Genomic DNA, 25,348 nt, shown 5'->3' with positions numbered 1-25,348 from the left:
CCATCATTTACTATGTTGCTTAGTGGTAATAATTGAACTCCATGGACATTCAAACTCATGTTCAAAGGGAAACTCCCTGTAGAGTTTCCTTTTGAAAATGCAGACCAATGATGGAACACAGGCTTCAGGCCTGCTTTGCAGCAGGTATAAGGTATAGGCATAAAAATACTCACAGAGATTTTGCACTAACATCTTTGCATGTATTTACATCTCTACTTACCCCCCATCCCTATTTTCCTGCAGGAAAAAGTACTCTGAATAGCATGTATAAGTGTATAGGGTTTCCTTATGGTAAAAACACATTTTCTTGCATAAACCTTTTGATTATTGCTTGCTATGAGAACAGTTTTTATGATTAAAGTGCTTGCTCTACCTTTCCAAATACAACACTTCCATGATTTTATTAAGGTTAGCAGCAGCTGCTAGATCTGCAACCTGCATTAAAATGCTACTGTTCTGAAAGACTCAGTAAGGACATTTGCCACTTTGAAGGTTGTGATAGAGTGAAAATGACACAACAGTCTCTTCAATGAAACAGCTTGAAGGATAAACTTTAAAAGCAATGTGACTACAATTGATATTTGCTTTATAGCAATGCTACATTGTGTCTGTATAACTATATGCTGTAAGGCATGAGGGATACATGGTGCAATTTTGTAGAGATCTCTTTTGTCAGTACTGCATAAAATGATAGTGTTGAGATATACTGGGAAAATATTAGTCAATTTTACCTTCTCTTTTTTTTTCCTGTTAGTTTTGCTATAGGTCTTTTGAGATAGTTTTAAAATAGATAATAAGGCAATATGAGGGTGATTCTATAAAAGGGGCTCCTATAGTTTAGATGTGACCAATTATACTTATGCCTAAATTGCTAAAACTCATGCATAAATTATAATACAGTAGAGTCTCGCTTATCCAACCTTCACTTATCCAGTGTGTTCTAGATTATCCAACATACCACCATCAGCATGGGTGCCATCATCAGGCATGGGCTGCTTCTGTTAATATATGATTTGTAAGAGTTTGTCTGAGGGATATGTACCATCTCTCTGAAAGCGGGCAGTTGTTCGTCCTGTACATAAGGGAGAGGGTAAGGATGTTTTTGATCCTATCAACTACCAGCCAAGATCTAATTTGCATTTGCTGGCTAAATTGACAGAACGGATTGTATTTCAAGATTTGGTGCATCATGTGGAAGTGATACAAGCTTTGAATCCTTACCAATTTGGATTTTGGATGGGTCATGGCACTGACACTTTTTTTTAATTCAGTTTTTAAATGATGTTAGATGTGCCATAGATTTGGGTAAAGTGGTCCTGGCTGTGTCTCTTGATGTAGCTGCAACATTTGATTTGCTTGATTATTAGCCATTGTTAGATAGGTTGATCAGGATTGGTGTTATTGGTCAGGTATGGCAGAAGTTTAGCTCCTATTTGGCAGAGCAAACATTTTTTGTGCAAACTAAATTGTCTAGTTCAAAGTGTTACGATCTTTGCTGTGGGGTTCCCCAGGAGTTGGTACTGTCCCCCTTATTATTTAATACCTTTTTAATACCATTGGTGTCTTTGATACAGAGCTATGAGGTTGAAGCGTATGTTTATGCAGATGACATCTTGGTGGTATGCTATAGGTCTCCAGCTGAGTTGGATCTTTCTCCACTGCAGGATTGCCTTTGGGCAGTCTTCCTGGTTGCAGAAACATCGGTTGGTTTTAAATATGGATAAAACCATGGCCTGTTGGTTGGTAGGGCATTATCCTTGTCCTTCTGTGGAGCCTGATTTGTAGGGGAAGCAGATGCAGACAGTAGAGTCCTGTAGACACCTGGGGGTTTGCATACTTAAGGTTTGACCACCAGGTGGCGAGAGCGGTTAGGATTGGCTTTTATAGCCTGCGAATGTTTCAGGTAGGGAGACATTTCTTTGCTGAGAATAATTCCCATACAGGCTCTGTTTGTCTCAGGGTTGGATTATGGAAATGTGGTGTACTCTGGTTTTGATCGGGCTTTGGTAAAATGCATGCAGACCATGCAAAATGCGGGAATTCAGTTATTGTCCAGTTTGATGAAAAGGGAACATGTTACTCCTACTTTCCTTAAGTGTCACTGGCTTCCGGTAGAGTATCAGATAAAATATAAGCTTTTGGTTTTATCTCAAAAAGCTTTATATGACAGGATGCTGGAGTATTTGGGTTTATTGATCCAACTTTACTCTCTGAGTGGGGCACTGCGCTCCTCACATGTACAACTGCTTAAACTTCTTGCTTCCTCAAGGGCCTGCCTCACTTCTACTAGGATGAGTTCTTTTGTTTTTGGAGTTCGTGCCAGGATTATATTTGTTGTAAACTGCATCGATTTTTTTTATTATAGACATGCAGTATATCAAGTTTAATAAATTGTAATTGTACCTAGGTGACATCACTTTATTGTTACTGAGATGTGTGCAGGTTTTTCCTGGCATCAGGTAATAGCTAAAAGACAGCAGTACTAGGTAAGATTCTTGGGACACATTAAGGGGCTTGTTTACAAAGGCACACTAGAGTTTGTAGCATGCGCTAAAAATTAACACGCGCTAATCGTGTAGATGCCTATATTTCTAGGTGCGTCTACACGGTTAGCACACACTAAAAACGCTAGCGCACCTTTGTAAACAGGGCCTTAACTTTTAAACTCTTTTTTACTGCTTCCTCTTTTGAAACAGCATTCAATGTACTTCTATTTTATCTCTTACCCACTTATTTTGTATTATCCGACTTTTCGATTATCCAACAAGCTGTCAGTCCTGTTTACATAGGATAATCGAGACTCTACTGTATTCTGTGATTTATGTAACTGATCATGCTACCCAGACTTTGTCCATATACTCACCCACCTTGAAACTATGCACCTTCACATTTAGGTGCCAGTATTTAGAATAACATGTAGCTGGAATATTGATATTTATGCACTTATGTGTACATGTGTGCATATATGCTGGTATTCTGGTCATCCACATGTATTCTTGGCACCTTAATGTTGACATTCTCCTTATAGAATTATCCCCTAAGTGGAAAGTACATTACTTGATGAAGAAAATAATGTTTGCTCACTACCTACAAAATACAAGAGCAGTGCTTGCCTGATTTCCGTAATACAGTGACAGCCAACATGCACTGAATCCTTATCTTTTTAATTTACATATATTCATAGAAGGAATGACAAGCCATGCACAATGTTGGTATCCCTGCCACAACAAAATGGCGTATGAAGAAAAAATGGCAGTGGCCCATGAAATGAGAAACTCTCTCTTTGGAAATCTTTAATTAAACAGTGATTTCAATGAAGTGGAGTAATACTTTTTAAAAAGAACTGATGTCTGCAAGGATATTAATAAAAAAGAATACAACATAGAATGCCTAATTACAAATTCATCCTATTACACATGTCGAAGTATGCATGTATGTGGTCCTAGCAGTAAGATGCTGAATTCTTTTTCACACTAGAATGCTGATGAAAGAACTGCAAAAATCTTTGCAAACAGGGATTCAGTTGTAAGCATTTCAGGTTTTTTTTTTATTTTTTGTCTTTTTTTGCACTCAAAGGTCCCTTTTGAAAAGTTTCACATGTAGTCTGCTGCACACAAAATTTAATTTAAATTAATATATTTAGGGGATCATTTTCAAAACAGAAAAACATCCAAAAAGTGGCACAAAGCAGCACAAGGGTGGGGTTCTTTTTTGACAAAACATCCAAATTGCTATTTTTGAAACACAATTTTAACACATTTTTCAATGCAGTTTGTCTGCAATGCATCCAAATCAGAAGGGGGCATGTCAAGTGCATGCTGGGGGTGGGATTTGGGCTATTACAGCCAAAAGAATGTCATTCAAAGAATGGAAAAAGGACCCAAATGAAGAAAATAAGAAGCAACATAAGCACTGGCAAATCAGATGCAAAGCATTAATAAAGGAGGCTAAAAGAGAATATGAAGAGAAACTTGCCGAAGAGGCTAAAATTCACAGTAACAACTTTTTCAAGTACATCAGAGGCAGAAAGTCTGCGAGGGAATCAGTGAGACCGTTAGATCACAAAGGAACAAAAGGGGCACTCAGGGAGAACAAGGCCAAAGCGGAGAAACTGAATGAATTCTTTGCATCAGTCTTTACGGAAGAAGATGTAAGAGATCTGCCTATACCGGAAATGGTTTTCTAGGGTGATGATGTGGAGGAACTGAACGAAATCTCAGTGAACCTGGAAGATGTACTGAGCCAAATTGACAAATTAAAAAGTAGTAAATCACCTCAAGCTTAAAATTGCTGATCTGCTGTTAGTAATATGTAATGTCATTAAAATTGTCTGTAATACCTGAAGATTGGAGGGTGGCCAATGTGATGCCAGTTTTTAAAAAGGGTTCCAGGGGGTGATCCAGGAAATTACAGACCGGTAAGCCTGATGTCAGTGCTTGGCAAAATAGTGGAAACTATTATAAAGAATAAAATTATGAAAAACATAGATAAATATGGTTTAATGGGACACAGTCGGCATGGGTTCAGCCAAGGGAAGTCTTGCCTCACCAATTTGCTTGATTTCTTTGAAAACATGAATAAACATGTGGATAAAGGTGAGCATTTTGTTGTAGTATATCTAGATTTTCAGAAAGCTTTTGATAAAGTTCCACATGAGAGACTCCTAAGAAAATTAAAGAATCATGGGATAGGAGGCAATGTTCTGGTATGGATTAGGAATTGGTTATTGGACAGAAAACAGAGGGTAGGATTAAATGGTCATTTCTCTCAATGGATGAGCCACAGGGATCAGTGGAGTGCCACAGGGATCAGTACTGGGACCGGTGCTATTTAACATGTTTATAAATGATATGGAAATCGGAACGAGTGAGGTGATTAAATTTGCAGATGACAAAAAACTATTCAAGGTTGTTAAAACATGAGCGGACAATGAAATATTGCAGGAAGGCCTTAGGAAATTGGAAGACTGGGCATCCAAATGGCAGATGAAATTTAATGTGGACAAATGCAAGGTGATGCACATTGGAAAGAATACTCCAAATCATAGCTACCGGATGCTAGTATCCACCTAGGGGGTCAGCACCCAAGAAAAAGATCTAGGTGTCATTGTAGATAATACACTAAAATCTTCTGCTCAATGTAAGGTGGCAACTAGTGAATGCTAGGAATTATTAGGAAAGGGATAATGAATAGGACTGAAAATACTGTAATGCCTCTATATTGCTCCATAATGCAACCTCACCTTGAGTATTGCGTTCAGTTCTGGTTGCCGTATCACAAAAAAGATATAGCGGAGTTAGTAAAGGTTCATAGAAGAGCAACCAACATGATAAAAGGGATGGAACTCCTCTCATATAAGGAAAGGCTAAAGAGGTTAGGGCTCTTCAGCTTGGAAAAGAGACAAATGAGGGGAGATATGACAGAGATCTACAAAATACTGAGTGGTGTAGAACTAGTAGAAGTAAATCAATTTTTTACTCGTTCCAAAAGTACAAAGACTAGGGAACACTCAAGAAAGTTACATGGAAATACTTTTAAAACAAATAGGAGGAAATATTTTTTCACTCAACAAATAGTTAAGCTCTGGAACTCTTTGCCAGAGGATGTAGTAACAGTGGTTAGCATATAAGTACATAAGTAGTGCCATACTGGGAAAGACCAAAGGTCCATCTAGCCCAGCATCCTGTCACCGACAGTGGCCAATCCAGGTCAAGGGCACCTGGCACGCTCCCCAAACGTAAAAACATTCCAGACAAGTTATACCTAAAAATGAGGAATTTTTCCAGTCCATTTAATAGCGGTCTATGGACTTGTCCTTTAGGAATCTATCTAACCCCTTTTTAAACTCCGTCAAGCTAACCGCCCGTACCACGTTCTCCGGCAATGAATTCCGGGTTTAAAAAAGGTTTGGACAAGTTCCGGGAGGAAAAGCCCATACTCTGCTATTGAGACAGACATGGGGAAGCATGCACTGCTTTGTCGTTTCATTTTGTGTTCATAAAAATGATTTTTATTTTGGAATTTTCATCATGTGAAAACTTTTCTATTTAAAAGATTGTGGTCTCCTGGGTATAGGAGCATTTTACTCTTTTCCCAAGGCTGTAGCAAGCTCTTTCAGGGCTTCTTGGTCTATACAAATAAGGGGATTACACATAATGAAGGTGCTTTTATAAAGCTCTTTCCATGTTTTACATGTGGGAAAGGGTTCATATTAAATTGCACAGGGGTATACATGCATAAATAGGTGCATAGAAAGAGTGAACTAATTTTTATGGGATCTGGATAGGCTTATTGGGGGTAATTTTATAAGAAAGAACCAATGTAAAAAGTCTAAAAAGGGGTAATTTTATAAGAAAGCACTTATATAAAAAGTCTAAAAAGACTCCCATTTCAATTTTACCAAGGCAGCATAGGCGCATATGAGTTTACATGTCAAGTGGTGATTAGATGGCAACTCTGGCTAGATCAACTAAAGCCGGTGCTGGACTGGCTTTATGAATCCCTCATATAGCAATCTGGTTTAAGATGGGCTGGAGAGAGCTTCAGTGTAAACTCCAGTAATTTGGAACATGAGGACAGTGTCGGGCAGACTTTTACGGTCTGTGTCCCACAAATGGCAAGACAGATTTGGATAGGCTGAGTTGGAAGATAAGGACAGAGCCTTGCAGACTTCTATAGTCTATGTCCCCAAAACACCAAAGAAAGATCATAAGCAAGTATATAATATCATGTTCATTGTTGGTTTAATCATGAATTGACTGAATGTGACTGTTGGGCAGACTGGATGGACTGTTCAGGTCTTTATTTACCACCACTTTCTGTGTTACCAGGGGTCTCATTTTCAAAGCAATATGGCTGTAATCTCTCGTCAGACCAAAGGGAAAGATGAATGGTCCCCACAGAAAACCAGATGAAGGAAAGCAGTAGTGACGACTAAGGTATTTTATAAAATATGCTCATACCCAAGGAGAGAATACTTGTATATTTACACAATACACATTCTTTACAGGCATAAATGTATGTGAGAGCATTTGTGTGCTATTTGAACTCACTGTAAGAATCTATTTGATAGTAACATACATAGAGGAGTTTTTTCAAAGTGCTTAGACTTACAAAGTTCTATCTCCTGTGTAAGGACATCCTTCTCATGTATTTTCAAACATTTTCCCTGTTCAAAAAAGGCTATGAGATGGACTTTTTTGGTACTAAGACATCCTTTTGAAAATGCTCCTCCACAGCACTTAGGCATTACCTCATGAAATAACATAAACAGTACTCACATCACTGCTAATTATTTGCACCAATGACGTGTGCAAGTGTCACGTTGTTTTAGATACCTCTTGATAGAATTGCCCCATTACTGTTTAGTTAGGATAAGTAAACTAAAAATATTGTCTCTCTTCCAAACGAGTCACATAGCACCTATATACTTCACTTCTATTAGAATTTCATTTTTGCTTTAGCAACCTTCTACTAGTCTAACACAGTGAAGACTACCAAGTACTAGCCATGTTATTTAATTCTCTCACATTAGTACTGTCTTCAAAGGATGGTATAAGTACAGAACGATATTACACAATACACCTGGGTGCAATCTAACAAGAACCTTACCAAACATATTTATTTTTACAAAGGCTATATTTACTGAAACTACAGCTACTTTTTCAGCATCCTTTCAAGAGTTTTGCACAGCAGCAGGGGTTCCAGAATAGCACTGAAACTTCATGAAAATGACACAATCCCCTAGGGGGACTGAGATTGAAGTAAATTGCTCCAAACAGCCCTTTCTAAAATTGTCTTGTTTTGTTTTACAAAATGAAAGAAAGAAAACAAGCAAAAGCTGGCAAGCTACAATTTCAGGAATTATGGGGGCTGCTAGGGTTATATAAGAGGAAGGTAAAACTCATTATGAAAGATAGGCTGCAAAACTTTCCATTTTAGGAATAATATATAAAGATAATTGTGGTGCTCTCTTAAAACATATCTTAGCTTGGTCCTTTCAACTGTCTTCTGAGATATGCAACTTTTTTCCTTCTTTTGTTTCACAAAAGTAGGTATAAAAATCAATGAAAGAGTAAGTAAAAGCTATCATTCGAAAAAAGGTGGAAATAAAACTGTATTTAATAAAAGAACTGATCACAGTAGTGGGGACAAGGTGGCATCTAGAGCGGTTGTACATACCTGAGCTCCTGACCCTGCACGAACGCATCTGATGAAGCAGAGCTTTTCCCCGGATTTTTCATGGAGAAAAGGGAAAACCAGGGTACAATCCTCCTCTAACTGTGGAGGAAACCCTACTCTCCGACAGACGACTCTGTACACATTCAGCGTTCAGACACTGGAAATGCCGACACCCGCTTTGATTGGATCCGCGCTATCGCTGGCGGATCACAGCATAGAGGGGGCTTCGTTAAGCCCTCCCTCGAACACAGCTCCCCCACGACCTGGAAGTAGTTCGGTGCTGGCAGAGGAGCAGCGCCCTGAGACGCCCGAAGTGGAGTTGATCTCCCAAGCACCTGGAGGAGGACCCGCCACTACCTCAACCCCAGAAGTGGAGATAACAAGGGATATGCAGGCAAACAAGCCTTCATCTCCCTCTAATCTGGGAGCTGCCTCCATGGGAATCGGGGGAAACAGAAAACCTGCTGTGGTGACCATGGATGCCCTGTGGGACGTGAATTATTTAGGTTTATTTATCCCTTACTGGAGTAGTATGGACCAGCCACCCCCTAATAGGTGGAATAAATAAACCAAGGCTACGTAGGTATGAGAAATGCAATTGTTTATTACTTACCAAGCATAGATAACAAATAGTAATTTCTCATGAGAGTACAGCCAAAGCCAATTTGCAGAGATAAAAGACCCAAGGCTATGTATGAGAAAGCAATAGGATTTATTCCTTATAAGAAAAACAATTATTTTATTATTACTTGCCAATGCAGATACAATTGATTAGTTTCTCATGGGAGAGCAGCCCTGCTTGCACAAAGGTACTGGCTGTGACTGTCTCCAAAGAAGTAGGAAATACAATCACTTATATACGTTCATTAACATAACAGGTCATGCATAGGTAATCTGACAATAATCACACTTATTGGATATATGATTATATTATGGTTAACACTGATTGGCTATTATAATAATGTGGTTAGTACTTACTGGAAAAGCTAATAATGGACTAGCTCTTCTTGGAAGACTTGGAGGGGCATAATCGAACGCGAACACCCATCTCCATGGGTGCTTATCTCCGATGACGGATATGCGAAGGGGTCGGCCAGACTGTATTTTCAAAAAACATGGGCGTCCATCTTTTGTTTCGATAATACGGTTGGTGTCGGATTTGAGCTCTTCTATCCACAGTAGATTCTACTCCGGATAGATGGAATCCATTATATCTCTCATGGTTGGATCGGTATGAGGCAATAAAATTGATTCTCACTCCTAAATTATACTATATTTTCAGCATGGTACCTTTTCCTTTCCCTTCTTCATAATATAAAAAAAATAGAAAAGCAAGCTCTCTAGATTTCTATGGCAGCACAAACCCCCTAGAATTTCTCTTCAGAAACTTAAATTGTATAAATCTAATGGAGGTATTAATTTCTCAGATTTTAAAGCTTATCATCTGGCATTTAGATTGTCTCAGGCATATTGGTTCCATGAAGATAACTGTCAGAATCTCCCTAGATGGCTTGATTTTGAGAAACATTTAATTTATCCTTTTCCTCTTCATCTCCTCCCCTCAATGGATACATTCTCATAACCCTCTGGTATGTGTTTAATTAAAACTACTATGAGAAAAATAATTAAACTATATATACCAATCTCTGATGTCAGCATATGGTTTAACACTTCCATTAAAATTTAATAATTCAGTTCTCAACTGGCCGCTTTGGCAGGAAAAAGGTATACGGTCATTCTCTCAAATTACTATGTGATAATATAAGTTCTGCTGTATAATTTGACTGTAACTGAAGCTGATTCATGGCTTATGCTAATATCTCTCAAGATTTGTCACACAACCTGGTTGGTCAGAATGTCACACCTAATCTTACTACCTTTTGCCGTACTATCTTAACGGGTAACAAATGTATTCATGACTCCTTCTCAAACCACTGTTCTGAACTCCAACAAAAAAGGGAATCAGATCTGTGCTATCATCAGAGAGATGTTGATTGGATAACCTTTTGGTCTAAATCCAACAGACCCACTCTTTCTGCAGGCATAACCCAATAATCATTTTTTTTGGTCTTCACAGAGCTTATTGGACTCCTTCCAAACTGGCAAAATTAACCAGATCAACATCTTCAAAATGTTGGTCCTGTTTGGCTCCTAATGGCAATCTAAGGCACCTTCTCTTTGAATGTTTTCATGTTCGCACCTTCTGGACTCTAATATGGAAGGAAATAAAAGCAATTATTCCCTTCTACTTCCCTGATGATCTGTCATACGAGGTGACAATACTCCATTCTTCAACCCTGAACGGCTTCCTAAAGGAAAAGTCCATAGACCATTATAAAATTGGACTTGGGGAAAATACACCATTTCTGGGATAAGCAGTATAAAATGTTTTGTACTTTTTTGGGATCTTGCCAGGTATTTGTGACCTGGATTGGCCACTGTTGGAAACAGGATGCTGAACTTTTCGTCTGTCCCAGTATGGCGATACTTATGTAACCACTAGGCTACTCCTCCTCACGTGGCCTTTATAGAATCGCGCTTAGCATCGTGGTTTTCATGAGTCATGTAATCTGCCTAAAAATCTGTGCTGTTTTTAGAATACACCTACCTTTGTTCCACACTATATATAGAATTTTCACATGCTGTATAAAAACCAATCAGTGCCGATTTGACATCAGTGAGTAAAGATGTCATGATGTGATGTGCGTGGGGACACTGGCAAAAAAAATGTGGCTTTGTGCAGAAGGCAGCCTAATTTTTCTTGCTTATGTGCTGTCAATTGCATCCTTAACATTTAATTAGAATATTCTGACTCTGGTGTCTTAATAGATTGGGAATTATGATTAAAACATCTGGTTCCATTGTTAGAATGGGTGGAAATTCTTCTTGTCTCATGCCAGTAAAATAAGCTTCAACAAATTTTTCTCAAGGAGAATTCAATGAAGTTGTCGATGGAATTAGACTAACTCAGGTATGACAATAGTCATTGGACTCAAACCAACAACAGCAGCAGAAGTCAATGGCTTCTTCTGTTGGCATGAAACTTCTAGTCATTGTCTTTACCCATTCTTCAGGAAATTATTTGAATGTTGGCACTGAGGGGAGCATCCTCCAACTCCATGAAAACTCTTTGATGGTGCTGAAACTGACTGTGCACTGATAATATTTAGCGACAGACCTTGAGGGGTCCTTTTTACTAAGCCATGTAAGCGTCTACGCGCACCCAATGTTCACCAAAATGGAGTTACTGCCCAGGTACCGCGTGGTTCTTGCAGTAATTTCATTTTTGGTATGCGTCTGAAAAATATTATTTTCAGCCATGCGTATCTGCCACAAACCATGGCATTTGACGCACGTAGGTCATTATCGCCCAGTTACCACATGAGACTTTACTGCTAGGTCAATGGCTGGCGATAAGGTCTCAGACCCAAAATGGACGTGCGGCAATTTTGATTTTGCCGCATGCCCATTTTCGGCAAAAATTTAAAAAAGGCCTTTTTTACAGGCACGCTGAAAAATGGATCGATGAACACCCAAAACCCACGCCTACACTACCACAATCCATTTTTCAGCGCGCCTTTGTAAAAGGACCCCTGAAATTGCTATCAGTGCTGTGTGCATGCTGAGCAATGCCATGAAACTGCTTTTCACTTCCGTTTGGTCAATTTCCCACACACTTCTCAAAGTTAGGGATATCATAGCACAGGTCAATAGATCTAACAGACAAATGATGGTCATCTGTGGTAGACATTTTCTTTTTTCATTCCAGACATCTTTTGAAATCTGGCTTACTGTCCATCATCCTAAATAGTAAGGAAACTAAATTAAATTCAAACACTAGCTAACTCAGGGGCCCTTTTACTAAGATGCGTAGGCACCTACGTGCATACAATGTGCAACAAATTGGCACTACTGCCAGGCCACCACGTGCCCCAGGCAGTATTTTATACCGTGTGGTGCTTACTTGGCGGTAATCGGCAGTTCACGCGTGTTGAACCCTTATCGCCTGGTTAGCGTGTGAGACCATACTGCTAAGTCAATGGGTGGTGGTAAGGTTTCAGGCCGAAGATGGACGCATGCTGGTTTTAATTTTGCTGCATGTCCATTTTCCGGCACAAAAAAAGCACTTTTCCAGGTGTGCTGAGGAAATGGACCAGCGCAGGCCACTTTTAGGCAAGCCTTAGTAAAAGGGCCCCTCAGTTTTTTGTGACTTGTTAATAAAACAATGAAAAATGTGGCAAGAGGAGAAAATTCTTGAGTCAAATACATGTCTTTTCACAGAATGAAAAGAAGCAGACTGAGGATACTCTGTAGGTAGGTGGCTTTGCAAGAAATTCCTGCATGCTCAGAAAAAAACTTTGTGTTCTTCTCAGCATTAATAAACTTAATTAGTCTTGGTACCACTGGATGGCATTACGTTTGTTTGGCTGATATTATCCTACTTACTGATGGAGTAATTCTAGTGTAGACTGGAAAGTGCCATTATCTTTCCAAAAGAAACGGTATGTGAAATGTGAAAACATTGACTAAAGAATTGTGCCTTATAACATATAACAGAGTAAGGGCCATGCTTACTAAGGTGCACTAGCGTTTTTAGCGCATTCTAAAAATTAGTGCGTGCTAACAGTGTAGATGCCCATAGGAATATTATGGGCGTCTACACGGTTAGCATGCGGTAATGCTTAGCGTACGCTAAAAATACTAACGTGCCACTAGCGCAGCTTAGTAAACAGGGTTTTAAGGGTTTAAACTTGTTCTAAACTGCTTCAACTTTCAATTCCAGATCAGTGCACTTCCACCATATATACAACTTATATATTATTTACTTATTAGGATTTATTTACCGCCTTTTTGAAGGAATTCACTCAAGGCAGTGTACAGTAAGAATAGATCAAACATGAGCAGGAGGCAGAGCAGTTATTTGAACAACAATACAAAGTATGGCATGGTATACTACTTGCAATGACAACACAATCCTGCTTATTTTCGAAAGAGAAAAACGCCTATAGTGCGACCTAAATCGGGAGATAGACATTTATCTCGCAAAGGCATCCAAATCGGTATAATCGAAAGCCGATTTTGGGTGTTTCCAACTGCACTCCGTCGTGGAAACGAATAAAGTTGACGGGGCGTGTCGGAGGCAGAACTGGGGCGTGGTTATCAGCTGAGGAGAGATGGGCGTCTTTAGCTGATAATCGAAAAAAAGGCATTTTTACCGCGATTTTGGGTCACTTTTTTTGGACCCTTTTTTTCCACGAACAAGTCCCAAAAAAGTGCCCCAACTGCCCAGATGACCACTGGAGGGAATTGGGGATGGCCTCCCCGGACTCCCCCAGTGGTCACTAACCCCCTCCCACCAAAAAAACCCCACTTTAAAAACTTTTTCCCCAGCCTGTATGCCAGCCTCAAATGCCTTACCCACCTCCTTGACAGCAGAATGTGTTCGATCCTCTCACAGCCTTTCCCTGGGTCAGATGTGGCGCTCGAGCGCAGTACAGGGTCACATCAGCATTGCATTGTGGTGGGTGTAGGGTATTGGGCTCCGTGAGTTCATTAGCTTGTGTTACAGTCTCATGATGTTGGTAGTTGGTAGGCTCTTCTCCCATGGTGCTTTTCCCCCTGCCTACTGGGTCAGAGTGTGCCCTGTTGTTTCCTGTTGTAGTCCATGCGGTAGTGACCATTTTTGTATGCCAGTTTTAGTTCCCTTTCCTGTGTTAGCCATGTTACAGAACTTAGTTCTTACCTTGAATGTGGCTGAAAGAGGGCATTGTACAGCATTCTGCCAGCTCTGACCTACTGCTCATCTCAGTACCAGGGAGACTCATTGCCAGTGGGGCACAACCTCTGATCTGCAGTTAACTGTGAGTAAATGCGGTTATTCCAATAAAGGACGTTTTCGGAGAGATTAGTCTTCAGGTGTCAACTGGTGTGCCAATGTTATACAGCAGCAACAAGTCCTAGAGGCCTGCGTGTATGCAGGTCCCTGGAGCACTTTTAGTGGGTACCGCAGTGCACTTCAGCCAGGTGGCCCCAGGCCCATCCCCCCCATCTGTAACACTTGTGCTGGTAAATGGGAGGCCTCCAAAACCCACTGTACCCACATGTAGGTGCCCCCTTCACCCCTAAGAGCTATGGTAGTGTTGTACATTTGTGGGTAGTGGGTTTTGGGGGAGGGGGGTTGGGAGCTCAGCACCCGTGGTAAGGGAGCTATGCATGTGGGAGCTTTTTCTGAAGTCCACCGCACTGACCTAGGGTGCCCAGTTGGTGTCCTGGCATATCAGGGGGGGGCCAGTGTACTACCAATCCTGGCCCCTCCCAAGACCAAATGGCTCGGATTAGGACGTTTTTGAGCTGGGCGTTTTTAGTTTCCATTATCGCTAAAAAAAACAAACGCCCAGCTCAAAAACGTCCATTTTTTTGAAAATACGGTTTGCCCCGCCCCTTCACGGACCCGTTCTTGGAGATAAACGCCCATGGAGATAGGCGTTTCTGTTCGATTATGCCCCTCATGTACTAGAACATTATAATTGGTAGTGAAGGGTAAGGCAAAGTTGTAACATATAGATGAGTAAGAAAGTAGGAAGAATTAGAAAGTAAGATGATTGATTTCAAGAAAGTTGCACAAAGAGGTCAGAGAGATGGTTAAATATTATCTCAGCTAGGGTAGGAGTGGATAAACATGTCCCGCTGCAGTATGTGCAGCCCCAGTCAATCCTTGTGTGCGTGAGTGAGACTAACAAGTTAGTTACTTCTTCCATTAAAGGCTTGGTTGAAGAGCCAAGCTTTCACCTGCTTCCTGAAGTAGAGGTAGTCTTGTGATAAGCGAAGCCTTTCAGGCAATGCATTCCAGAGTGTGGGGGCTACTCCAGAGAAGGCTCGCTTGTGGATATCACATCGTGTAATGTCTTTTGGAGAGGGTGTAGTTAGTGAAAGTTCTTCAAGGACCTTAGTGTCCTTGGCAGTGTATGGAGGATCATCCTATTCTTCAGATGCTCGGGGCCATTTCCTTTCAGAGTCTTATTATTTAAATCTATATATTTTATATGACATTAAGATTTTTTTATGCAATAGATTAGGTACAGATTATATATAACTGAAAAACAAAATGAATATTGCTCATGGAATAGCACTGTTTGATATATCTCAGAATTTTTAATATATGCATTTTTACAATTGAGAATATCTACTTGCATTTCAGCATGTCTTGCTATACAGTCTCTCAAATATAAAGGCATCATGTTCAGAGTTAATATAATTCAAAGATAAACAACATATTGATGATTTATGAATTTTTTCCACAGGCAAAAAAAATATGAGAATCAGGTTTATGTATATACATAATGTATAATATTGTAAGCTCTGTTTTAGAAAGGTCATGGACAGGGGAATTGAGACGTCTTATTAGGGAATGCTCAAGTCCTCCTCTATTTCACAAAAGGTTCTGCCAAATATAGAGCTTTTTTTATAAAATATCTAGGAGGACATGCAGGAGAGAATATCTATTTGCCAGCGTGTGCAGTCGAAATAGTTATTTGAGAAATTGAGACACTGAAAAAAAGTGACCCCATCTCACATCTTTTTTATTACTGCAGAACATCGAGACTTCCTGGCTGCAGCAACCCAGATTGTGGGCACCAAGTCAGGCTTGCTATCTAGTAAAGGGGCCTATATTGGGATCAAGCCCTCCCCCCAATCCAAACTCCCTAAACCCCAATTGCTCATACCAAGGACTTTTCCTGGTGTAAGAGGTACTGTTGGGGAGTCCAGGAGAGGATTAGGGGTCGGGGAGACTGGTGAAAGCTTTTGCACCTGCCTTTTGCTTGAGACCTCTGGATCTTAACTGAGAGCTGTCACTTGCATTTGCCCTGGGTGAGGTGCAAAAGCTAATGTGAATTCTTTAAAACTTAGATAAGTCTTCCCATTGTAAGATGAGAAGTATATAGTTTGGGGTGTGTCTAAACCATGTTGGCACCACTCCCCCTTTAAATCTCTGCATCCTGGAAAGTATACTTGACCAAAATTGCAGTTTTCCAAAAACACTATTTGGAAGTGCATGCATTCTAGATTGCCTAGGTGATCCTAAAATGACTTCCATAATATTATATATAAACAGATACACACACACACACACATATATATATATAGTGCTCAAAACTACACACGCAAATTTTGGTGTGTGCACAATTTAACTGTTTAACGAGCCAATGAGTACCGATAACAATGAATTATTGGTGTTAATCGGCAATAATTGAAATTTACTTGCACTTCTTTATAGTCATTATTCTATAAAGATGGGCACGTAAATTTGTCCCTTTGGATCTGATGAGGCGTGGCCATGGGAGGGGCATGGGCGAGTCAGAGGCATTCCTGGAATCTGCACAGTGTAAGGTCAGTCAACACCTAATTTAGGAACAAGGATTACACCAGGTTTCGCATGATGTAAATCATTGCACCTAAAATTTGGCGCAAATCCTGGTGCCAAACACTATTCTATAAATGGAATGCAACTCAGAGTGCCCTTTATAGAATAGCTTAACACTCATTGTTTTGGCACTGGATTTTTGGCACCATATACAGAATCTAGCCCTATAGTAACATGACAGCAGAAAAAGACCTGTATGGTCCATCCAATCTGCCCAACAAAATAAACTCATAGTATAACGTATGATGTGAACTACATATGTATATTTGATCATGATTTTCATGGCATAGACCATGGAAGTCTGCAGCTACTGAAGCGCAGTCTGTCCAGCCATGATCAAGGCACAGACCGTAGAAATCTGCCCAGCACTGGCTTTGCTTTCCAATTACTGCTGTTGCCATCTAATCACTGGAAAGCTTCTTTGGTTCCAGGTCTTCTATACAGGATTCATTTGTGTTTATCCCATGCATTTTTGAATTACATTACCATTTTCATCACCACCTCTCGCAGGAGGACATTCTAGTTATCTACGACCCTCTCTGTGAAAAAGTACTTCCTGACATTATTCCTGGGTCGTCCCCCCTGCAAACTCAATTCATGTCCTCTAGTTCTACCACTTTCCTGTCTCTGGAAAAGGTTTATTTGTAGATTTATATCTTTCAAATATAGGGCTGTGGAATTTTGAAAGAGGAGAAAAAAAATGTCATTTTTTATTTTCAAAAATACACAGGGCCTTCTATTTTGCAGAGTCTTTTTTTCAGATAGTTCATCCTTCATTATTCATATGTGTAACTCTCGACTTCTTGAAGTTTAGAAAATTGCGTTTTTTCTTTTTCTTTGGTAACAGAGAAGAAATTGTGGGATCCTTTTGAATAAATAGAAATACTTTCTCTCCTGTGTTTGTTAAATGAATTTCTTCTGAAGCTGCATTTTCAACAGTATCACAATAGTCATGAGGTCCGACAGAAGGAAGTCTAGGCAGCCTGTCCGTGTGTTTTTCAGATCTAAAATTCTTCCTCTTCAACATGCTGAAAAATAATACAAATTATTTTTATAATATTTTACACAACGTTAAGTAATGAACAACAATTATGTACTACACTATAAAAAGAATAAGAGCAATATTTTGATTTCAAATGATTCAGATTTTTTTTTCATTTGGTGAGAGGCAAGAAGTTAGCTGGCAGTCACTAAACCCAACTGCTCTACCTACAGTGCAACACAATGGGACCTGTTTACTATGCCATGTTGTAGGCATGCAAACTTTTTAGCATGTGCTGATAGAGACACCCATTATATTCCTATGAGTGTCTCTATTGTTAGTGCGTGCTAATTTTTAGCATGCGCTAAAACATTTGTGCGCCTACAGCGTGGCTCAGTAAACAGGGCCCGATATATTACCTGCAAAATTCTATTTCTATTGGTTCAATGAAGAAAGCAATTGTGAGTATAGCATTAACATTACATTAAGAATGTATTCTGCCATATACCTCTCGGTTCAATGTGGATTACACTCACTAAGAAGCTGGACATTTCCAGGAAATACAAGAAATTAATTAAAAAAAACTGTAACAACAAATTTTAAGGGGCTTTGACGTTAGCTTCAGAACTTTTAGTACAAGAAGAGTGCTGAGCAGACTTCTACGGTCTGTGTCCTGAGAATGGCAAGGACAAATCAAACTCGGATATACACATAAAGTATCGCATACCATGTAAAATGAGTTGGGCAGACTGGATGGACCGTACAAGTCTTTATTTGACATCATTTACTATGTTACTATGTTAACAAACATGTACTAATCATTGTAGTTTAAAACAAAATTTCTAAATAAGTAGATTTTAAGTTGCTTATGAAATTGACTATAATTTATCCTAGACAGCAATAAAACTTGAACATCCTTTTCCATGCTTGATATGAGAAAAAAGTATTGAGTAGCCTAATTCTCCTTAAATTCCTTAATGAAGGAAAAGTTTAAAAAAAAAATCCTGTGTTCTAGTAACTCTAGATTTTGCATAATAACAAAACAATCCTACAGATAAGACGGAGCTAATCCATACAATATCTTATAAAACAGAAAAATGTAAACAATATCCTAGTCTGTACTGGAAGCCAATGAGGTTTCTTATAATATGAAGAAACACTGTCAAATCTTTTTAATGAATAAATCAGATGTAATGCAATATTCTGGATAGTATAGACTTTCTTTAGTGTTTGTTTTGGAGCGCCTAAATAGATTATATTGCAATAATCTAGTAAACTCAGGATCAAAGCTTGAACTATAACCCAGAAATGCTCTTGGTCAAAATATTTCCAAACATGTCATAAATTATGCATCATAGAAAATTATCTTTGAGTAAGACTATTAGTTTGAGACACTAAGGATAACTTATTATCTACCAAAATCCCCAATACCTTTATAAAAAGAGAAAACTGATACTATCAGTGGCATAATCGAAAGAGAAGGACGCCCATCTTCTGACACAAATCAGGTCTCTCAGGGTCGCCCAAATTGGCATAATTGAAAGCCGATTTTGGGCGTCCTCAACTGCTTTCCGTCGTGGGGATGACCAAAGTTCACGGGGCGTGTTGGCAGTGTACCGAAGGTGGGACGGGGCGTGGTTAAGAGATGGGCATCCTCGGCCGATAATGGAAAAAAGAAGGGCATCACTCACAAGCATTTGGTCGACTTTACTTGGTCCCTTTTTTTTCACGACTAGTCCTCGAAACGGTGCCAGAACTGACCAGATGACCACCGGAGGGAATCGGGGATGACCTCCCCTTACTCCCCCAGTGGTCACTAATCCCCTCCCACCCTAAAAAAACATTTTTAAATATTTTTTGCTAGCCTCAAATGTCATACCCAGCTCCCTGACAGCATTATGCAGGTCACAGTGTCTTGACTTAGGACTAACGTCAGGAAGTACTATTTCACAAAGAGAGTGGTGGATGCCTGGAATGCTCTCTAGTGGGAGGTGCTGAATACAAAAATGGTAACAGAATTCAAGAACGCATGGGATAGATATAAAAGATTCCTACACAGAAAGAGAATGGAATTAAAACAACACATAGCTGAGCTTAGGTGGCAAATCCAGTAGTTGAAAAGCAAGGTTAGTGTCGGGCAAACTTCTATGACCCTGATAACAGCTAGATAGATCAGGATGGGCTGGAGTGGGCTTCGATGGCAACTCCAGTAGTTGAAAATTAAGCCAATGCCAGGCAGACTTCTACCCTGACTGTGCCCTGAAAATGGCAATGACAGATCAGGATCAAGTTATCACATCATATATTATGAGTATATCTTGTAGGATGGACCGTGCAAGTCTTTATGTTACTATCAGGCTTATTTTTGAAAGAAACGGGCACCCATCTTTCGACACAAATCGGGAGATAGGCGTCCTTCTCCCAGGGTCGCCCAAATCGACATAATCGAAAGCCGATTTTGGGCGTCCCCGACTGCTTTCCGTCGCTGGGACGACCAAAGTTCACGGGGGCATGTTGGAAGCATAGCGAAGGCGGGACTGGGGCATACCTAACACATAGGTGTCCTCAACTGATAATGGAAAAAAGAAGGGCGTCCCTGACGAGAACTTGGCCGACTTTACTTGGTCCATTTTTTCTTACGACCAAGCCTCAAAAGGGTGCCCGACCTGACCAGATGACCACCGGAGGGAATCAGGGATGACCTCCCCTTACTCCCCCAGTGGTCACTAACCCCCTCGCACCCTTAAAAAAAACCTTTTAAATATTTTTTGCCAGTCTCAAATGTCATACCCAGCTCCTTGACAGCAGTATGCAAGTCCCTGGAGCAGTTTTAGTGGGTGCAGTGCACTTCAGGTAGGCGGACCCAGGCCCAACCCACCCCCACCTGTTACACTTGTGGTGGTAAATGTGAGCCCTTCAAAACCCACCACAAACCCACTGTACCCACATGTAGATGCCCCCCCTCACCCCTTAGGGCTATGGTAGTGTTGTGGGGAGTGGGTTTTGGGGGGGTTTGGGTGGCTCAGCACCCAAGGTAATGGAGCTATGCACCTTGGAGCAATTTCTGAAGTCCACTGCAGTGCCCCCTAGGGTGCCCGGTTGGTGTCCTCGCATGTGAGGGGGACCAGTGCACTACGAATGCTGGCTTCTCCCATGACCAAATGGCTTGGATTTGGTCGTTTCTGAGCTGGGCGTCCTCGGTTTCCATTATCGGCGAAAATCGGGGACGTCCATCTCTAAGGACGACCATCTCTAAGGTCGACCTAAATTTTGCGATTTGGGCGTCCCCAACCGTATTAGCGAAACGAAAGATGGACGCCCTCTTGTTTTGATAAAACGGGTTTCCCCGCCCCTTCGCCGGGACGTCCTGCGAGGACGTCCTCAGGAAAACTTAGGCACCCCTTTCGATTATGCCCCTCTATGTAATTGATTACCTTGATATTCTGTGCTAACTGCCTAAGTTAACCACACAGGACCAGCTGCACAGAAGGCTGACTGGCCTTAACCTACTTCTCTGGATAACTTCTTCCATTGCCCCTGTTCCACCCCTACAATCCTGGTGCTGTCTGGGTTATGCCCAGGGGGGTCTGGAAAGATGGCCCCACTGAATATCTATAGATACCTCTGATCAGCACAAATATCCAGATGACAGTAGTCACTACTTTTGAATATCTGGCCCTCTGGATATGAGAGAAATCTGACTCTGATTTGGACTAATAAAAACAAGAGCAAAGTAAACTGTACGCAAATTGTGGAGGAGACTATACAATCTCTGTTATTTACTGTGAGAGTGCAGGTGAAAGGGGATCCGGGAAGGCACGAAGAAAGGGGGTACAGGGTGCCGGGGAATCCCAACAGGGCAGATTTCATGTGCACAACACCCACATCCAGAAAGCTGGGCTACCGGAGGCAGAGAGGTTGGCTGGGTTAAGGAAGAAGGGGAGGAACTACCAGTCCCAGAATCCTTCTCTTCCCCACCCGGCAGTGCAAGAGTTAGGGGAGGAGATAGAAGATTGGGAAATGGTCTCTGAGGAAGGTGATGAGGGCCAGCTGGAGAGATTGGGGGCGGGGGAAGTTGCAGAGGAGGATAAAATGGAGATTACTGAAGGGCTAGGGGAGGAACAGATGGAGATTGAAGCCCTGGCTCAAACCCAAAAAGCTGCTGTAAGAGGGTGCTAGCTGTACCTTGGAGAGAGGCTAAGGCACTGGGGGAAATCTCTACTAAAGAGGAAACAGGTGCAGCCTGTGGGAGAGAAAGAGAGCTGGGCACAATTGAAACCCCAGCCTGAACCAGGTGGGAGTAAAGCTGTGTAACCATGCTGTAAGAAGGTACAAGAAAGACTGTGTAAACTGTTTCATACTAAAAAGGTCTGGGCTGCAACCTACCAAGCTATTGGGTTTTTCCCTCTGATATTGTACTGTTCCCTAAGTGAAGTTATATGGACTGTTTTTGAACCTGAGTTTGAAGTTATATGGACTGTTTTGAACCTGAATCTGACTGTGTTGAACCTGAATTGTGTTCTGGGCTGCTAGCCTAAACAACCTGAAGTGAAGGGTGTTTTGTTGATTTGAAGCAAGAAAATAAAAGCTCTTACTTATAAACATTGGGCTTTGAATGTGCCTCTGTGAAAGGAACGGAGGAAGGAGGAAGTCCTGGGAGTTCGCAGGGCCTGGAACCAAGGCTCAGAGGAGCCAGATTGCTGTGGAGTGAAGGCAACAGTCGTGTGGAGGAAGAGGCAGCTAAGCAGGGTCGAGCCTGGCTGGGTCCTGGATGGGCAACCCAGCTACATTACACAAAGGATCCTAAGAAATTAAACTACTAATGCAAACCTCAAGAATTCAGATACAATGAAACATATGTTGGAGTTGCACTCATTTTGTCACGACAGGTTATTTCTGTGTATTATGTCTTTACCTTCTTTTTTTCCTGCTTGCAGGTGATGTCTTTTCTGAAAACTGACTGATTTGATCTTGTCTTAATCTGTTTTCCACTGCCAACCATAAATCCTGATACATCCTAAAATTTGTAAAGAAAAATAAAATCAAAAATCATACAAATGTTTGCATTTTCATGACCACTCACACAAATCTGTGTTATGTGGAGGGGCATAATCGAAAGGGGCACCCAAGTTTACTGAGGACGTCCTCGCAGGACGTCCTGGTGAAGGGGCAGGGAAACCCGTATTATTGAAACAAGATGGGCGTCCATCTTTCGTTTTGATAATACGGTCGGGGCGCCCAAATCTTAACATTTAGGGCATCCCTAGAGATGGCTGTCCTTAGACTTGGTCGTTTCTGATTTTTGGCGATAATGGAAACTAAGGACGCCCATCTTAGAAACGACCAAATGCAAGCCCTTTGGTTGTGGGAGGAGCCAGCATTTGAAGTGCACTGGTCCCCCTAACATGCCAGGACACCAACCGGGCAACCTAGGGGGCACTGCAGTGGACTTCAGAAAAAGCTCCCAGGTACATAGCTCCCTTACCTTGGGTGCTGCGCCCCCCAAAACCCACTCCCCACAACCATAGCCCTTATGGGTAAAGGGTTGCACCTACATGTGGGTACAGTGGGTTTCTGGTGGGTTTTGAAGGGCTCACATTTACCACCACATGTGTATCAGGTAGGGGGGAGGATGGGCCTGCACCCACTAAAACTGGAGCTGGGTATGATATTTGAGGCTGGCATAGAGGCTAGGAAAAATATTTTTTAAATTTTTTTTGAGGGTGGGGGGGGGGGGGGTTAGTGACCACTGGTGGAGTAAGGGGAGGTCAGTTCGAGCACATTTTTGTGGCTTGGTCGTAATAAAAAAAGGACCAGGTAAAGTCATCTAAGTGTTCGCCAGGGATGCCCTTTTTTCCATTATGGGTCGAGGATGCCCATGTGTTAGGAACGCCCAAGTCCCGCCTTCGCCACGTCTCGACACACCCTCGGGAACTTTGGTCGACCCCTCGATGGAAAGCAGTTGGGGACGCCCAAAATCGGCTTTCCATTATACCGATTTGGGCGACCCTGTGAGAAGGACGCCCATCTTGCGATTTGTGTTGAAAGATGGGCGTCCTTCTCTTTCGAAAACAAACCTGTTAGTGTCATGTCTATCCTTCCACTTGGGAGAAATGTATCCTTTTTCAGGTTCTCCTCACTTTTACCTTTACATGAAGGTTTTCTATATTTTGTAGGCTGTTTCTGCACTAAGGTCTTCAGTTTTCTCGTATCACCTTCTTCCTTTGCTCTTTACACCAGCTTACCAATAATAACTGATGACAATAAAAGTCTCTTATTTACGGCTTCAAAGTTCTTTACAGCTGTACCTAACATTCTCCACACATTCCTGATTTTACAAATTCAGAATATACAAGCCTAAATTTTAAAGCTGTACATATGGCAAGAGGGCGTGGTCTGGGAATGTTTGGGGCAGGACTAATGTAAGGCTAATAAATAAACAAACATTCCCCATTTCAGAAGGAGAATGTGCATCCACGTCCAGAAACGGACACTGAGATCTACTCCTGCTCCCCAGGAATTCTCGGTTTCGGAAAGTGCTTGCTTCATGAAGTGCTCAGCTAGAGTGATTAGGGGTGGTCTCCCCCTTAATCCCCCCACCCCCCAAGCAATACCAGCTCTGTAACAACATTGATATGTATAGATGCATATATCTCTAAAAATAGGTAACATACACATGTATGATTATTATGGCTCTACGGGTCATGCCACATCTGAATTAAGTGGAACTGCCTTTTCAGCTGTTGTGCTGTTCCTTTCTTCAGGGCGTACTGTGAAGTTTGAAAGGTTTTTTTTTTATATAATGGTTGGGGTTTCAGGTGAGTGGTTTCATTGGACTAGTTTTTGATTCATTGGTAAATTTTTTAACTCAGAAGCTGGGCCATTTTGGTGGGAAATTGAGGCAGGCAAGTCTACTGATCACAAATTTGAATTCTAATGGGAAAAATCGAGGTAAGAATGTTTGGTGGTTACAAATTAAAATTTTTAGTAGGAAAGTCCAATGGTCAAAAGTTTAAACCTCATGTTGATATCTTGTAATTGCATGTTCCATATGGGCTTCACTCTGCAATGGCTGTGAGAAAAATTTTGAATAGTTCTTTATGTGCATTATTAGTAAATAGCCCCCTCTGCAAATAATGTGTGCTGCAGTAAGTAAAACATATTAGCACATATCAGTGGTTAATAAATAAATCACATTGTTTGCCAAGTACAGATGTAATCTATATACTCTGTGGCCAGTTTTGAAAGGGAAACCACATAAGAATCACACAGTCCATCTTAATGGCATATGGACTTTTCTTTTAAGAAATTATTGAAACCTTTTTTAAACCCTGCTAAGCTAACTGCTTTAGCCACATTTTCTGACAATGAATTCCAGAGTTTAATTACACTTTGAGAGAAGAAATATTTTCTCTTATTTGTTTACAATTTACTACTTAGTATGTTCATTGTGTGCCCCCTTGTCCTTATATTTTTAGAAGGAGTAAACAAGAGATTCACGTCTACCCATTCCACTCCACTCAGTATTTCATAGACCTCTATCATATGTCCCCTCAGCTGCTTCTTCTCAAAGCTGATTTCCCTGTAAAAATTATGAGCTGCAAAGTACATACGTTCAAAGCTGCCTGTGGAAAATAGCTCTCATTCACCTGAAAACTGAATGTGCATTTTGCTGATTTACTCTCCTCTCTCTAACTACAGCCATGGGAACACTTCTTTTATATCCATCTAAAAGTGTGCGTGCTATAGAAGCCTATGCCGAT

General features: G+C 41.0%; 1 protein-coding gene across 2 annotated transcripts in view; it reads right to left on the bottom strand.

The window, feature by feature from the left end:
* Window positions 1–16,771: 16,771 nt before the first annotated feature.
* The window catches only part of EVC2 (EvC ciliary complex subunit 2), a 351,907-nt gene continuing 343,330 nt past the window's right edge, over window positions 16,772–25,348 (bottom strand). For both annotated transcript variants that reach the window (XM_030191177.1, XM_030191178.1), the window contains exons 20-21: window positions 22,501–22,602; window positions 16,772–17,631 (exon numbers count right to left, since the gene is read on the bottom strand). In XM_030191177.1, the coding sequence (XP_030047037.1) occupies window positions 17,370–17,631; window positions 22,501–22,602 (364 nt within the window). In that variant the 3' untranslated portion in view covers window positions 16,772–17,369. The remainder of the gene's footprint in view (window positions 17,632–22,500; window positions 22,603–25,348) is intronic.

The sequence above is a fragment of the Microcaecilia unicolor genome, chromosome 2 (genome assembly GCF_901765095.1).
Source record: "Microcaecilia unicolor chromosome 2, aMicUni1.1, whole genome shotgun sequence".
Lineage (NCBI taxonomy): Eukaryota > Metazoa > Chordata > Amphibia > Gymnophiona > Siphonopidae > Microcaecilia > Microcaecilia unicolor.
Note: the sequence above shows the minus strand (reverse complement) of the source record. Positions and strands in the feature narration are given on the sequence as shown.